The sequence below is a fragment of the Prionailurus viverrinus genome, chromosome X (genome assembly GCF_022837055.1).
Source record: "Prionailurus viverrinus isolate Anna chromosome X, UM_Priviv_1.0, whole genome shotgun sequence".
Classification (NCBI taxonomy): Eukaryota; Metazoa; Chordata; class Mammalia; order Carnivora; family Felidae; genus Prionailurus; species Prionailurus viverrinus.
The window spans coordinates 116691194-116708652 of record NC_062579.1 but is presented as its reverse complement, the minus strand read 5'-3'; the positions used below and the strand labels follow the sequence as shown (position 1 = coordinate 116708652).

The window sequence follows — 17459 nt, the reverse complement described above, 5'->3', positions numbered from 1 at the left end:
TTTCCCTACTTATTTATTGAAGTTGATTTATTTATTTTGAGGGGAGGAGGGGCAGAGAGAGAGGGAGAGAATCCCAAGTAGGCTCTGCACTGTCAGCACAGAGCCTGATGCAGGGCTCGATGTCATGAACCATGAGATCATGAGTTGAAACCAAGAGTCAGATGCTTAACCAACTGACCCACCCAGGTGCCCCAAGATGCAGAATTTATGAGCTCAGAGTCTGTGTCAGAAGTCAGGGACTCCAGCTATTACTCAGAGCCAGTCATTTCATGGCCTTGTGGAACTCCCACTGCCCCAGTGGGTAAGTGCAGGGTTCACCCAGATCAGCTGTGTCCTGCTGCCTGGGGCATCCTGTGAGCTGAGGGGCCTCTACTGCCTTCCCCCAACCGCCTATCTCCAAACTGTATGGGTGTGGGATAAGAGGGAGCTGGGTGCTCAAAGGGCTGCTACCTATGGTGAGGAGCCCCAGGGTGCCTGGTAGGTAGGGAGATACCCAGGGTCCCTGAGGCACCAGGCTGCCAGAGAGAGGAGGAGGGGGCTACAAAAGAGTTGGCTGCAGTTGCCAGGGACACTAAGGTTCTCTGTGTGTTTGTTACTTCTGAGGACTTGACTGTTGTGTTCCTTTGAAGCACCTGTCATCGTACACTGTAGAATGCAGAGTGTAGATTGTTCCATAGTTCTCCACTGTAATAAAATACTGCAGCTCAAATCTGCTCACTCTGCCTTTTATAACATTCGCACAACACATATTTACTGAGCACCCACAATCTAGGCCCTGTGCTGTGACAGCATTGGTGGATAAGGCAAATGTGCTTCTTGCCCTTTTACAGCTGGCACATTTGTATTATGGAGAAGCACTTAGATGAGGGTCGGTAATACAGATTGATTAAGTGCTGCACGGGAGCACTGCAGAGTGCTAGAGAACAGGAGAACCCAATCCAGTCTGGGGAAGGGTTGGTTAGAGCAGGCTTCATGGCAAAACTGAGCTTTAAGCTGTGGCCTGAAGAACGATGGTGTGTTATCCCCAGGTGAGAGGCCCTGGGGAGGAAATTGGGAAAGTTCTCAAACCAACTTTATCTATCATAGCTGCACCCAGTGCCACTCCTCTTCCAAGACCTGACTAATACCTAGGTTATGGATATTTGGGGGAATTCTTACAAAATGAGGCCTAAGGATACGGGTTCTCCCTGGATAAAGGGCTGCTTCCAGGAGTTGCATGGCCACTCCAAAGAGCCACCTTCACATTTCTGTTCCTAACTTATTAAATGCCAGAACTTCGTTAACCTTCTTAAAGCCCTAAGGTGTTCCGGAACGTGAGGGTGGTGCATCACCTGCAGTTTCTAGATTGGAGCCGAATCCTCTTGGGGAGGGAGTAAATGGGCTTTCTGTAGGGGTGAGCATCTGGGAGGCATACGCTTGGGAAGGAAAGAGCAGATGGACGTTGATGACTGAAGACACCGATTGTCACAATATAGTTGGCCGCTTGGCCAACATCTAGTTTTCCTTCCCTTGGCACCTTCCCCAGTTTCCGCTCAGGCAACCTCACCTGCCCCATGCTGCCTATACGCTTTGGGGAAACCTGGCTCCACCTAAGGGTTCTAGAGGTGGGGCACTTAGCTCAGCTCACAGGAAACAACGCAGTAGGCGTGCAATCAGTTCAGGCCACGAGGCCCCGAATTCCCAGGGGTTTCTGGGAAAGAAGCCTCCTTGTTTACCTGACAGAGCTTCTAGAAGCAACTCTCTCTCCTGCTTCTCTGCCTGAGGGAAAAGGAAGTTTGTAGCCCCTGGAGCTGCTGGCAGCCATGGGTGCCCACAAGGGGGAGCCAGCTTTAGGATGACGGTTGAGCTGTTGATTCAAACCACCCTGCAGTCCCCAACTGCTGGACTTCCGCTTATAGGACTCAGTCCGTTCCTTTTATTAGCTGAGCCAGTGTAAGCTGGTTTTCCTGTTATTTGTGACTCAATACACCCTAACTGGTAAGGATTGAAGCCTGGGCCCCTAGGCCTCTGAGCTCATGAAGTCTACATTGTACCTCCAGCCTCATGTTGGAGAACATTGCATTTCTAATGATGAAGCACAGAGCCTGTTGGACCCTGTTCAGCCTCCAGTCATGCTCCTTTATCCCTGGACTGGTTTAAAAAGAAATCTACCACACGTGAACCACCTGCACCACCTCCTCCAGCAAACATATCTAGTGCAGATCAACTACGGCAAGCTTGGGCTCTTCATTCAGATCTCAAGTGCAGTAGTCAAGCTCTTAAATACTCTATTTTGCATTAGTTGAGTGCATACACATTTTAGAAGCAATCGCGTAGCTTAACAACATTAAGGATTTCTAGTTCATATTCAATTCCGATGCAAACCTGAATATGTACTTTGTGGCTTTCTGTGAAGAAAATAATTGAGGACCCAAACTGGAATTCATCTATAGAAAATAGGCAGCGCTAGCTCCTAAAAGCAATTATTGGCATTGAGTTCCTGAATTTTTAAATCCCTTCAAAAGTCCAAGAACATACCAGAAAGTAGAGATTTCAGAGGTAATAACTGTAAACAAAAAAATTAAAAGCCCGTTAAGAGGTGTTGCCAAGTCGGATGCTGATGGCTCTAGAAACAATTATGAGGGTTCATTCTCTTTCTCAATCCCTAGTCCAATATTGTATTGCAAACTTTATTTACCAGGAGAGTGGGAAATGGACAAGTCAAGCGCAAGTTTACAGAGAAACACTTCGCCTTCACGAACCTCTTCTGCAACAGGGGAGTATATAGATTAGAGTTTGGCTGGACAATGAGATAAGGCAGGGCGGACAGGGTATGTGGTCACCCACCACTGCAAGTGACATTCAGGGGGGCAGGAACAACACGTGAACCTCTCTGTGGCCTCTGCACAGGGCTGATGCCTCTGGAGCATTTGGTTTGGTGGAATAGAGCCTTCCCTCCCCAGAGGGCCTTACTGCAACGCTTTGTGTTCCTTTCAGAGGTAAGCCATGAAGACAGGGGCGGAGGACTGGGAGGGGTGTGTGTGTGTGTGGGTGGGGGGAGACTCTGTAAGAACATCACAGTTGTCTTCAATTCTCCCAAGGACCCTGAAGTCAGGAGACCTTTCTAGAGGGCAATGAGAACACATCTCCTTGTAATGTAATTATTCTGCCAAAGAAGACACTTCCAAATGAAAAGTTAACAATCAAAGAAACAAACAAGACAACTGTCAAAATGACAAAAACACACAAATAAGAACAAAACCCTCATGACGTCGTTTCCGCAAAGGGTGTAAAAATCTGTGCTCATGAACTGGTAAAAAACAAAAACAAAAACAAAAACCTGACTGAAATGTATTGGTTTGTCAGGAATATTGGTGCCACCCCAGAGTGGCATGAATGAATCTTAAGTGGGAAAGAAGCAATGGAAAGAGTGGCCTGAATTTCTAAGCCAGCAATTTTGGGGGGGGGTGGGGTGCAGTTCTTACGTGCTGCTGTCACTGTGCTACCTGCAGCGGCCCCCGGAGGTCCCGTTTCGGCCTTCCACCAGCACCACCACTGCCACAGAACAGCCGGTGCCAACTGCCACCTGAGGTACTAGACTGTGGGTCTGTCGGAGGTGGAAGAAACCCTGCGCTCTCAGATCCCACATTTGGAGACTGCCAGGCACTGTTTGCCCAGTGCTGCAGGAGGACACGGGCCCCAGCTGGAGCAGAAAAACGTGTCACGAGCAGGGGGTGGTGGCACAACACGAGAGCCCAAGTTCATCGGCCTCCTAGGCTTGAAGTCTGGGACTTCTGACCGATAATGACTCAGAAACACTCAAAAATCGTCTCAGGAGCTTAATTCTGCAACGCCACTTTATCCCTTCCCGCCAGCTCCCATTCATTCCCCCAAAGGGCCCTCCAGCTCACTGTGACCGAGCTAGAGAAGACTTCTTCCTTTTTGTCATCAAGTGACAGCACAGACAAGACACAAGTGACTCTGATTAAACAGTGGATGCCACCAAGCCCTGAAATGTCGAAATCAGTGGTCTTGGGAACCGGGGTGTGAGTAACCAACCAGGTGTGTCGACTTTTCAAATGTCAGTTGGCATTGGTCAGAGGCTCTCACTCCCTACATTGTGTGCCAGCGTCAGGCCTTATGCGCTGGTTCTTGTGTGGTTGACATCCTTCACTTTTTCCAGAACTCTACCCCAGGGCCTAGCACTTGCTCCAAAGGGATACTTTGCACAGAAAACCAGTCACAGACAGCGAGTGCCTAGCATCATTCTGTTGGCTCTTGTATTAATCAGCAAACTGTGAGTCATCGCAGCATTTCCAGACCTGCAGCTACACCAGAGAACCAATGAAGCAAGTGGAGTTTCTTATCCCATTCAGAAGCAGAGACAATGTCCCTTCCTGTCTATAGTCGCTTCTCTGTTCTCTGACCTGCGTGTTGTCCTGTCTCCAAAATGCCCAGAGAAGGACAGAAATTGTGTTCAATTTACCAGGAGAGTTATTTCTCCGTGGTGGCTGTGCCCGAGAAGTCTATCCCACGTGTTTGACATACATGCATCTTGCTAGGACATCCAGCAAACGCAGCTGGCTCCCCGAGACGATGCGCATACCCATATCCATACCACTGCTCCCTATGACAGAAAGCGGGCAGTGCACCTTGCTGCCACCTGTGCGTTGTCTGCTAATTCTATTTGCAAATAAAATATTGCTTTTGATCAGGAGAGGAATAGCAAGTGTTTTAAAACTTAAGGTTTTTGGGGCGCCTGGGTGGCTCAGTGGGTTAAGCGTCCGACTTTGGCTCAGGTCATGATCTCGCGGTTAGTGAGTTTGAGCCCCACATCGGGCCCTGTGCTGACAGCTCAGAGCCTGGAGCCTGCTTTGGATTCTGTGTTTTCCTCCGTCTCTGCACCACCCCTGCTTGCACTCTGTCTCTCAAAAATGAATAAATGTTAAAACTTAAGGTTTTCTTTTTTATCATGGTAAAATTTGCCATTTTAACCATTTTAAGCGCACAGCTCCGTGGCATTAGGTACGCTCACAGTACTGTGCAGCCATCCCTGCCATCCATCTCCAGAACTTGTTCATCATCCCAAACTGGAACTCCATTCCCATTAAACACTAACTTCTCCTTTTCTCTCCCCCAGGCACCCACCAGTCTGCTTTCTGTCTCTAAAAATCTGCCTACTCTTGGTGCCTCATAGAAGTGGCACTGCACAGCATTTGTCCTTATGTGTCTGGCTTCTTTCACTCAGAATAATGGTTGCAAGGCTCATTCATGTAGTAGCACATGTCTGAATTCTCTTCCTTTTTAAGACTAAATAATAATCCATAATATGAGCATATGGATTTGTTTTTCCATTCACCAGTTGATGGGCATTTGTGTAATTTCCACCTTGTGGCTACTATAAATAGTGCTGCTATGCACATTGGTGAACACATAGCTGTTCAAGACCCCGCTTTCAATTCTTTGGGGTCTATACCTAGGAGTGGAATTGTTGGGTCAAATGGTGATTCTATGTTTAAAGTTTTAGGAACTGCCATCACGTTTTCCACAGTGGCTGCAGCACTTTGCATTTCTACTGATAGTGCATATGATTTCCAATTTCTCCACGTCCTTGCTAATGCTTGCTATTTTCTCTTTTGTTTTGTTTTAAATAATAGCCACTCTAATAGGTGTCAACATTTTGTCTGTTTACATTTTCCACAGCTTGTTTCTGAAAGTGTTGCCTGATAGAGGGAAAGGGTCATGGAACTATTCCCACTTATCTGCACTCAGGGGTGGTTGGGGGCCTCCCACACCTTTCAAAGCTTTGTCACACGGAAAGAAATGATCATTGCTCAAAATTGCAAGTGAGGAGTCTACCTTCGTCTACTGGCCTACGGAGTCGGCTGCTTTGGCAAACTCTCTTCTCGTGCCACCCAGCCATGGGCCTGCAAAAAAGAGTCTAGGTCCCCACCACTATGCTCACCTTCTCTTCTCAAACATGGAGAATGGCCGAACGCAGCAGTGTGCTACAGGGGGAAAAGCTGGGTGGAACCTGTGCCGGCAGCTTCAAACATGAAGTCCGCCAAAGCAAAGCAAGACTTGGAATACTTTCTGCTGAAACAGGGCTACACATGTGTCAGGCCTTCAGGGCCACATTTAGGCCAACACTATATGATACTTTCCTAAAGTGCCCACTTCCCTTTTTCCTGCATACCTAGTTCCAACTCGCGACAGCCTCGCTTGTTTTGATGGGAAGAACAACAACCAGATGGAGTAACGTGGAGAAAGCATCATTTGTGACCGTGCGCAAAATTAACGAGACCAAAGAGAAACCCAAACTTTTTCAATCCCATAGGAAAAAGCAGAATCTTTTTCTTTGGGGGGGGGGATGGGAAGGGTTTTGCTTCAACCATAAAGTGTTCTACCATCTGCTGCTCCCTTCAAGCTCACCAGTAGCCAGGCCAGAGTGCACAGATCTTCGAATTTGTCAACCCCCAAGGGACAGAAGAGGCTAAGAGTACAAATGGACTCAGGAGAGGTTTCCTAAATCTGTGCTATGCGGGCCCTCAATGGTGGCTGGGGGTCGGGGCGGGGGGATGTGGGAGGGAGGCGGAGGAATGCAGCAACATGGCAGGCTCTAGGTATCAGGGCCACAGCTGAATGGCACAGGCCCCCCGTGACTTTCCAGCCTCCCTAGACAGTTTTTACGTCTTATAATTTTTCACGTGGGGTCCATTGAAAGGTGCTCACCACACAAATTTATGTCCTCTTCTGCTCTTTGCAAACCTTCCTTTGCTTTACAGTGACAAATAGGTAGGTTTTGCTACACTTCGTTTTAAACGCCTCATTTTGAATACCCTGGCTTCAGCGAAGTTCATGGTTTCTCGTCAAGTATGTGAAGGCAAGAAGAACGAACAAACAAAAAACCCAAACAAACGTGACACAGGAGGTTTCTGAAACTGGTGGCCTTCTCGGCCTTCACAAGTCAATCACTAAGCAACTACAAAATTATACCTATCGATCTCTATGATTGAGGCGTCTGTACTGGGGGGGGGGGTTTGCGCATCCCCACGATTTGGCTGTGGACCTCACTGAGTGATGGGTTGTGACTCCAGGTGCAAAGCAACGTACCCCTGCCTCACTGCAACACGCCACCTCGTTCTTCAACTTCCAACAGAAAAAAAAGGTTGACGTTTAAAAGGTTAGCACTTGACAAGCAGCACATTTTGAATTTCCGCTTTTTAAAAAAGAGCCGTCGCTTTGAGGTGGAGGGTCATTAATGATTCTCAGAAACCGGAAAAGAAACAGAAAGAAAAACCTGACTCTTGGTAATATTAGTACCAAGTTCTGAGACTGCATTTCCCAAATTCAACACCCTTTGGAGTTTCGTTTCCTGGCAATTCAGAGTGGTTAAAACAAAACTTGGTCAACACGGAGGAACTAGCCCCTACATTTTCAAAAATGTATGTTACACTGGGTCTAATTATATTTCTTCCCAAAGCAGCTAAAAAAAGGTTTCCCCAAACGAAATAACATGTTACGGCCCAATTTAGGAAGAAAGGAAAAAGTAAGCCGTTACGTACAATCACGCTCACATACAAAATGAAGACGCTTATTCAGGAAAATGCTGCCCCATCTGGCAGAGAAGATATGTGCTGAGCTTGCCCCTGGCTCTAGTGCACTGGGAACCTGACTCACCTGCCCCGTCCTCCCCAGGGTGCTTAGAGCTTCCCCAGAGGCCTCCACTCTCTCATTTCAGCAGGACTAACCTTTGAAATGAAGCTGTGATGCTTCGTGCCAGAATTAGTAAAAGACAAACGCAAAGAAACTTTTCTCATAATAGGGGAGCAGTGCTGCTCTCCCCCAACCCTTACCCTCAAGACAAGAGAATAATGAAGGGGAGGAGCGAAAGGACTCAAGAGCCCAAGGTCACAGGCCACCCCCCACCCCAACAATATGTGCTGTGTCTGATTCCAGGGGGATCAAGTATGCCAGGCCAGAGAACGGCCACCTGGTTTTAAACGCTAACAGACAATTTGAGACTAGAAGAAGGCTGGCTCATGTCACCATCTCTCCTGACTCTCTCTTGTTTTTAAATTAAAATTGTTTTTTAATTTTAAAGTTTTTAATTCAAGTATCATTAACATACAGTGTTATATTAGTCTCAAGAGGACACTTATTGTGATGAGCACGGAGTTAATGTATAGAATTGTTGAATCATTACATGGTACATCTCTGAATCTTTCTCTAGTCAAAAATGGAGCCGATGTGACTTTGACAAGAATAGACAATTCTCTTGGTCTAGCCTGCTTTTATCATTTTGTTTTCCATGAGAGGTCATGGTGCAAATACAAAGATTTTAATTTGCAGTGCTAACTGAGACAGCAGTAATTAAAGGTTCTGCTCTACTGAGCAGGTGAGTACAGCCCTGGAAATTTAAACCAAAAGGAATCTTGAGTTTCTGCAAAGGTTCTTGTGGGAGGCTTTGGGAGCGGAGTGAGTGGTGGAGGGGAGGGGGGAGGAGAGTGGAGGAGGCATCCCTGAAGGTTCAGCATGGGTGCTCTGAGCACCGCCATCATCCATCTGGGGCTCTTAGCAAGCCTCCCCATCCCCCAATGCCAATGACTAAGCGGAAGCAGCGGTCCTGGCCCTCGCTCTCCCTGGCTCTCTGCTCTCCCACTCTCCCGCTCTCGCTCTCTGCTCTCTCTGCTGTTTGCTCTCTCTGCCTGTCAGCCACAGTCCTGGGGTTGGCCCATTTGTTACTCAGCATTCACTGCACCACCCTCCCCATGGCCCCTAGCACTTCATTTTTTAGAAACTTATTTATTTAAATTCAAGTTAGTTAACATACAGTGTAATATTGGTTTCAGGAGTAGAACCCAGTGATTCATCTCTGACATGTGACACCCAGTGCTCATCCCAACAAGTGCCCTCCTCAATGGCCATCCCCCATTTAGCCCATCCCCCGCCCAGTCCCCTCCAGCTCATAGCACTTCTTCGGTCTGCGCTAGGAGGGAGGAGCAGCCAACGTTCCCCCCTTCTCCCTGGCCAGGAGTGCTCAGAAAGCTATGGCCTGACTCAGCTGCTCTGCTCCTTTCTGGGGTCACCGACCAGTGTTGTCCACCACTTGGCTTCTCTTCAGCCACCTCGCAAATGTCCTCCCTGACTAATCCTCCCCAACCTCCCCCCCCCCCCCCAAGAGCTGGAGAGGAACCTGGACACTGAGGCAGTCTAACCCATTCCACTGGGTTACTTACTGGTGTTCTAAGTTTCAGGAACTTTCTGGACGTAGTGGCAGCTAACATGTATGGAGCGTTGTTGTGAGCCAGGCCCTATGCCAAGCACTTTTACCTCACTTCATTTAATCCTCCCAGCGACCCCCTTAGATAGGTATACTAGTATCTCCATTTTATAGATGGGGAGACTGAGGCCCGGAGAGGGAAAATAGCTTGCCAAACTAAAAAGTAGCAGAGCCGAGATTTGGACCCAAGTGTTCCAAAGCCTGGGCTCTCTTGAACCTGGTCTCAAGCCCAGTCCTGGGGCCTACACCCTGCCAAGGCCCTGGGGTCCCCTCCCCTGTGCCGTCTCCATCAGGCCCTGGGCAGTGGGAGTGCTGCACTTTAGAGGGCTCCGTTTGCCAAGGCCAAGAGGGACCTATGGCTGAGGGCAGTGAGAGGGCTTCCCCAAGGCCCCACTTCGGACCAAGCTGCCCAGATCCTCATTGCAGGCCCAGCCCCTCGAGGAGGGAAGATGGCGAGTTCTCTCAATTTGCCCACTGTCTCCGCAATTGCTGGGCGCTCATCGCTGCCTCAGCTAAGCGGATGGGAGGCTTATCACTAAAGGTAGAAAGTGTAGCAAACCCAGGAGGGGCCTCATCCAGCCTCCCTCCAGTCGGGCTGGACTCCCCTCGTACCCTTCTCAAAATCTGTCCAAACAATATCATGTGCCTCTTTGGTCTGTTTCTCCACAGCTGCCCCCTTCCCCTGTGCCTCAGCCTGCCTCAAGGATCAGATTTCAGGCCTTTTTGTTCTTATTCCAACTGGCCGCCATCCACATCCCTCCTCCCCAGGATGCTGCGCTCCCAGCTCTCCAAGCCATGTGCACTGAGGGCCCTCGAGCTGGGCCGCCTCCCGCCGCCCCCATCTCCTCAATGGACCTGTTTTCGTCTCTGAGCAAATGGAAGTTCCATTCACCCATGGTTGGTGGTAAAATTGAAGTTCTAACACTGATTTTTGCATGTATCTCCAATAAGTCTTCAGGGAGAAGGAGCCCTAAATTACGGAAACAAAATTCATCATTCATTGATTAAAAATGGAGAGACGTCACCCAGCCTTGGGAGTAGGGTGGGGAATACAGTGAGGAGATCTGGGGTCATTAAAATCCGACACAGAAGGGCTGGATGCCCCAACTCCAAAAAGTCGCTCCCTTAGTAATTCCAAGCCCACATCCCTTAGCTGTAATTTCAAACCCCAAAAGCTCTGAAAGCCTATTTTATTTTGGTAAGTTGGGCATCAAAATTTATTTGGGGACAAAAATTGATGTGGACTTAAATATTTGTATTTCTCTGCAAAAGTAATGAAATGCTGCCCCAGGTTCTACCGGAGGCTTGTGTGATATTTGGTATATGCACCACATGATCTTTCTATAGTCCCAAATGTCCACAATTTGGAAACACACCTGTCCTCAGAGGTGGTGGATCCCAGCCCAGCACGTACTGTGTGCCAGGCAGGGCTCTGGGCAATTTCAGCTTAGTGCTTCCTTTGTCTTCCAATGTCCTAAGGCTCAGAGAGACTAAGCGACATTGCTCCCCACCCAGAGCTCAGTCAGTGTCAGTGCCTGGACTTGAACCCCAGTGCCCTCGCTTCAGCTGCCATGCTAAACTGCGACCCTGGAGCCAGATGGCATTTGCCTTTTACCTTCAGTGCAAGCAAATGGTCCACTGAAATTGGGTCGTTTACCTAACTGGTCAAGTGAAATTCTCAGAGCTGAGAAATATGAGCTCCTGTAGATGACTGGACGTAGTTTTTCTGCTTACTCAAGAGTTGGTTTCTCACTTTTCATTTAGAAAGTACTCTTTTCAGAAACCAAAATCTAGATTAAAATGAAGGCCCAGTGCCTCTGTGGTAACCACGATCACATCTGGAAGTGCAACAAGGTAGTCTGTGTCACCACGTAGTAGGTGAAGAGTATTTTCTGAGGCTCAGTCTGGCCATCAGTGAAATTCGACCAGCTGGCCCCACTGGAAGGAAGAAGCTTGTGCTCTTTTCTCTCTCCTGGAAGGGTGAGCAGGGCTGAGTTCTCAGGCCTCAGAGCAAATGCAAAAGGCCATGAGAAGGCATGGTGAGCTGTTGATGTGCCCAGCCTGGATGTCCACTCTGTGTTTTGGCTAGAAGAGTGCCATGGACAGAACCGGGAGCCAGGCGAGGGGTAGTGAGAAGGAGATCCCCGCCCGCCAGGCAAAGATGACCTTTTCCTTTTCCTTTTTTTTTTTTTCGTAGGAAGTGTATTCTGTTTTTTTTTTTTTTTAAATTTTTTTTCAACGTTTATTTATTTTGGGGACAGAGAGAGACAGAGCATGAATGGGGGAGGGGCAGAGAGAGAGGGAGACACAGAATCAGAAGCAGGCTCCAGGCTCTGAGCTGTCAGCACAGAGCCCGACACGGGGCTCGAAATCACGGACCGCGAGATCGTGACCTGGCTGAAGTCAGACGCTTAACCGACTGCGCCACCCAGGCGCCCCTGGTTTTTTTTTTTTTTAACTAAAATTTGTTTAATGTTTATTTATTTTTTGAGAGACAGAGCACAAGTGGGGGAAGAGCAGAGAGACAGAGGAAGACACAGAATCCGAAGCAGGCTCCAGGCTCTGAGCTGTCAGCACAGAGCCTGATGTGGGCCTTGAACTCACGAACTACAAGATCATGACCTGAGCCAAAGTCGGACACTCAACCGACTGAGCCCCCCAGGGGCCTGTTTTTTTTTTTTAAGTTGATTCATTTGTGTGTGTGTGTGTGTGTGTGAGAGAGAGAGAGAGAGAGAGAGAGAAAGCATGAGCACAAGTTGGGGAGGGGCAGAGAGACATGGAGACAGAATCCCACACCGTCGGCGCAAAGCCTGATGCAGGGCTCGAACTCATGAACCTTGAGATCATGACCTGAGCCGAAACCAAGAGACCGACGCTTAACCGACTGAGCCACCCAGGTGCCCCCCGCCTTTTCCCTTTTCCACCAGGCCTGGAGTTGTGTCAGTGGGGCAGGGCCTGGGACAGGGAGAACCCGCGAGGCTGTAGGCTGTCAATCTCGCGGTAGGCAGGGGGTCTGGAGAGAGCACTGCTCACATTTTGTCGTGACACATCTCAGCCCCCACCAAATGGATCTGGAGGCTCAAGGCCAGGAGTTAGTCATAGTGATAGCAAACCTTCCTTGGCAGGTACTTTGTGCTGCTAGGCCTTGTTCAAAACGCTTTAGATGTATTAATGCATTGAATCCTCAATCAACATGTCATAACCTATTGCCCATTTTGTAGAAGAGGCAACAGTTTGGAGGTTACAGCAGGATCAGAAGGTTTTGGAAGCAGTGCCCCATGCATGGGGTTACAAGTATGGGCTCTGTAGCCAGACTCCCTTCTCTGGCCCTAACTTCCTGTGTGACTGGGAAATTCTAGTCACTTCTTTGTGCCTCAGTCTTTTTGGCTTTAAAGTGAATGATAACGGCCTCTATCTCTGATGACTAAAATGAGAAAAAGGCAGGTGAAGAGCTGAGTTGTATGCCTGGCCCGTGGGCACTGGCCAGCACTGGCAGCGAAGGCAGCTCTTGGCAGCAACAGCCTCCCATCCAGGGAGCCCAGGCTCCCCCCTCTGCTGGTGGCGGTCACCTGAGCCCTTCCTAGCCTCAGGGAGCTTGGCTGCTGGTCTTTCCCTGGAGCACTTTCTCCAGCTCACCTAGGTAACCAGTTGGGTGTGATTTTCATGACTCAGGTCATTAAGGATTCTCCCTCTGAGCCAGCTGATTGAGTTCTGAGGCCACATACTCAGGCTACAAATGTACCCCACTGAAGAAAAACCCCAAACGGCTCACAGTGTTAGATGGTGATCGGTCTCCAGGCTGAGGACCTTGCCTGCTAGGGGGAGACTTCCAGCTCCACGAAGGCAGATGGCAGTAAACCTGCCGCAGACTCAAACCCAAGTGCTCCCAAACTGCACACGAGGGCCTGCGGCTCTCCCTGGCCGCACCCACGGATGCTCTGTTTGCTGCACAAGTCCATCAGAGGACCAGTTCCCTGGTGTGGAGCTCTCTGCTTGCTTATGCTTCATGAGGCATGGAGGAAAAAGACTTGGTTTTTCTCCTCCGGGGGCTGCCCCCGTCACACTCATCCAGGGCCCTCAGAAAAGAGGTCAACCCTGACAGGTGCTTCCCTTGGGCCAGATCGCCAGCCAAGCTCTCTTCCTTGGCTGTTTTAGAGAAGAGAGAGGCAGAGTGGGAGATGGAAGTACCAAGGCTGGTCCTGGAGGGGATGGTTCCTGAGCCTTAGGAGCTGTGGGTGTGGGGCAGGAGAAAGAAGGTGGGAAGGCACTGCCAGGCACAGGGGATGGTAGGAATAAAGCCGACTGCCAGCACTTCGAATGATAGAAGCAAAGTGCCAGACAGGGCCCGATATGCACAGAGTCCAAGGAGATGGATGGAGCCAGGTTATGGGCCCCCGGAAACTTCTGGCCAAATGTGAAACATGATCAGGTCTCTGTTATGTCAGGTCTCTTGAAGGTAATGTTTTGAGTGATGGCTGGTTTATTGGGGAAAACCAACTTAAGAGTCAACTCTGAGTCCAGGCAAAGAATCAAGAGGACTTGAACTTGGGCAAGGCTGAGAACAATGGAAAGGAGGGACCAAGATAGAAAGTGCTCTGGGTAGGCAGAAAGTGCTCTGGGTAGGCAGATATCTGACATGGTCCCCAGTGACCCCTGCCTCCTGGTATTCACACCTTCATGCTTGTGTCCAATGAACAGAATACAGCAGAAGTGATGGGACATCACTTTCAAGACTGCGTTCTAAAGACTGTAACCTCTGACTTGCTGGCAATCCCTCTGCCTCTCTTGCTGGCACATTCTGTCTTGCTTAGTCAGACAAAGCCGGCTGCCATGCTGTGAGATGCTCTATGAAGAGGCCCACGTGGCAAGGAACTAAGAGAGGCCTCTAACCAACAGCTCATGAGGAATGAGGCCTCAGTCCAAACACCTGCAAGGAACTGCTTCCAGCCAACCACCTCAGGAGTGAGCTTGGAAGCAAGAACCTTCCCGGTTGAGCTGGAGATGATGATAACCTTACAAGTGACTCAAGGCCAGAAGACCCAGCTAGGTGATGCCAAGACTCCTGGCCCATAGAAACCGTGAGGTAATACACCTGTGTTGTCTCAAGCAGAGGTCTTGGAGTCATTTGTTACACGGCAATAGATAACCAATGAGGGCAGGGGTCAGAGCAATGATGAGGGGAAACTGTGATCAACACCCTTGGGCAGGCATCAGCTGAGCTCAGTGATTGATCATATTGTAGATGAGGGAGGGGGAGAAGTCACAGTGATTCTGAGAAGAGCACAGGCTCTGGACTAACACTTCCTGGTTCCCAGTTCCTGCTCTGTCCCCTGGCTATGTGACTCCGGGCAAGTCATTTCAACTCTCCGAGCCTCAGTTTCTTTGTAGAATGGAGATGGTAAGAGTAACTACTTTATTTGCATCTGTCCTTTTCATTTAGGGCCTGCCTCAGTGTCCAAGCCAGCACAGTGGTGAAGGGCACACTGGGGCTTCTCAGCAGAAGTTTGCTGTGGCACTTCTGGAAGGCTCAGCGTGCAGCCATATGCCAGCAGGGTAGGATTTACATGCCTCGGTGCAATTTCCTTGCGTCCTACGAAGCCTTCACTAGTCCTGTGTGAGGGAACACGCTACCTGGCCCGGTGCAGGGGAAGGCAGTTCTAGGTGATTCTGACTCATCTCCCCTGGTTCCTTCCCCTAACAGCACCTTCTGGGTGCACTTTTCCTCCCAGGGAAGTTAAGTGACTTGCACAGGAGCTAAAACCATAACCTCGGCCTCATGAACATTGCACCTTGACCACACAGAACTAGCTGCCTTCAATAGACTTCTCCAGAGTTAAGTCCAGTCTCAGAGAGGACTATGGCCAGATTTGCCTCCAGAGCCAAGTATCAATAGCACGAGACACGGTTCCTATGTCCAAAACAAAGGAACGCAACCGGACGCGAGACCGTCTTACCTGTCTGGGCAGAGAAGGCATGGAGTCCGGGGCCACTGGCCGCTGAAAGCGTGGGGGTGGCTGCTGCATCATTTGCTGCAGGAGGAGAGAGGAGTGGTCAGGCTGCTGCTGCAGCTGCAAAGTGGCAGTGGCGGTGGAGGAGGCGGTGGCAGAAGAGGCCGGGGTCGGCGTCGGCTGCTGCAGGTAGTGGAGCAGGGACGGCTGCCTCGAGGTGGCGGGCATGGAGGGCATCTTCTGGGGGCCCGGCTCAGAAACGAAATGTGACAGGGGCTTGGTGTTGCCAAAAGTGAACGGCTCTGGGGCTCCCGGGCTGGGGCTGGCCAGCCCCTGCTGCATGATCACGCTCAGGGTTTTGGGTGGGTTGGTGGCCATGGGCTTGAAGATGGTGTTTGCCGGCTGCTGCGAAGGCGGCTGCTGCTGCTGACTTAGCGGATTGCTGGAGGGGGTGAGGCTCCGAATCAGGGAGCACTGCGGAGTGAAGGACTGCTGCGGCAAGCCTGGGCTGGAGAGCTTCTCCGGGCGGTAGGGCGGGGATGGCCCCGGGTTGCTGGTGGGCAAAGCAGACATCAGGTGTCCCTGAGGACTTTTGATACTAGAGGACACCAGGTTGGCAAGGAGGGAGCTCTGTGGGCTGTACTGCGGCTGCTGATTGAGAGCCGGGCTGGGGAGCTTCTCGGGAGTGTAGAGCACAGGGGGCCCCAGGGCAGCACTGCTGCCGGATGCCATGCTGGCCAGTAAGGCGTTGGGGGAGGCTTGGAAAGCGCTCCCGGGCAGGTTGCCGGACGCCATGCAGGACACCATGAGGCTCTGAGGGCTGAACGGCGGTGGCGGCGGGTGTGGTGACGGCACCGGGCGGTAAGACGGGGAGAGGCCTGGAGGAGGCAGGCCAGACCAACTGGGGTTGGGCCCCGGCTGCCTCGTAGCAGACCCCTGCTTGCTGGCTGCCAGCACCTTCAGCTGGTGGGCGTGATGCCACTGAGGCACTGGGAGTGGGGGCAGAGCGACAGGGACCATCCCCTGGACCTGGCTCTTGGTCTGTGCTGCCGAAGAGCCCGGCGAGGCCACTTGCTTCCCGCTGGCAGGAATCACATAGCTGAGCCCGGCCGGGGAGGGCGGGACTGGCAGTGGTGTGCCCGGGAGCTGGCCGCAGCTGGAAGCAAACTCCTTGCCGGAACCGAGGCTCTCCAAGTGTGGCATCTGAACCGAAGGCTTGGCACTGGCACCGAGGGTTGCCTGCGGGTGCTCTAACACCAGTGGTTCCTCTGGTTTGCTCCCCAGTATCTTCTCAAGATCTAGCTCATTCGGAGAAGGTTCTTGAATTTTTGTTAGCTCCTCCAGGAGATCTTGAAGTTCCTGGTCCACAGCCGGCATGCTGTTGGCTTTGTCATAGTAGGGACCGGAAGGCCCTTTCAGTCCCATTTCTGCAGCCGATGGCACTGCAAACGGTGAACCCATCATGCTGCCATTCATGGGATTAGTTTCGAGTGGTAATGGATGGCCAGGTACTCCCACGGCGGCAGGGCTAGGGTTCATTGTCAATGGAGGCACCTGCAGCTCTGCACAGGGTGTGCTGTGATGGGCGCCTGGGCCCATAGAAAGGGTAACGTCTTCAAGGCAAGGCCTCTTGATTTTATTAGGGTAACCTCCGTCAGCCATGCCTGGAAACTGGAAGCTATCTCCTTCCTGTCTCCTTTTAGTGGGTCCCTGTGGTGGAGACAGAGAGTGAGAGGGAGAGAGAGAGACAGACAGAAAGACAGAGGGAGAGGGAGAGGGAGGGAGGAATTTTTATAAAGCCTTGGCACATGAAAGCTAATGAACAGGAAACTTGCAACATAAAACATCTCTCAGTTTCAAGACTTGTCAAAACTATACAATACAGCCTATTTTGGGGGACCATAATGCTTGCTTCTTTGTTGCTGTGTTTCATTTAAACTGTCTTGTTACACTTCAAATTAGGCATTATGCTGTCTGTATACTAAACACCGCAGAAAGTCCCACAAAGGATCTTCTGTGCCCACGTAAGGGAGAGCTCACCAAAACTATGCGGAAGTCACTAACTGAACTGAGCCGCCCCAGACAGGCACTGGAGGGCAAACTGGAAGTACTTCAGATGCTCTCAATTCCTACCTGTGTACAGATATCCCCATTTTTAAAAAGGAAAAGTACAACATGGACAGGCAACTTTTAGGTTGCCTCCCCGTCTCGTTTAAATGCACCGGGCTGTGGTGACCAGACGGAACACA

At 50.5% G+C, this 17459-nt stretch overlaps 1 protein-coding gene across 5 annotated transcripts in view; it reads right to left on the bottom strand.

Annotated features, from left to right (window-relative positions):
• Positions 1–17459, bottom strand: part of MAMLD1 (mastermind like domain containing 1) — a 122555-nt gene that overhangs the window by 23117 nt on the left and 81979 nt on the right. For all 5 annotated transcript variants that reach the window (XM_047844259.1, XM_047844258.1, XM_047844260.1 and 2 more), the window contains one exon: positions 15217–16920. In XM_047844259.1, coding sequence (XP_047700215.1) covers positions 15217–16920 — 1704 coding nt within the window. The remainder of the gene's footprint in view (positions 1–15216; positions 16921–17459) is intronic.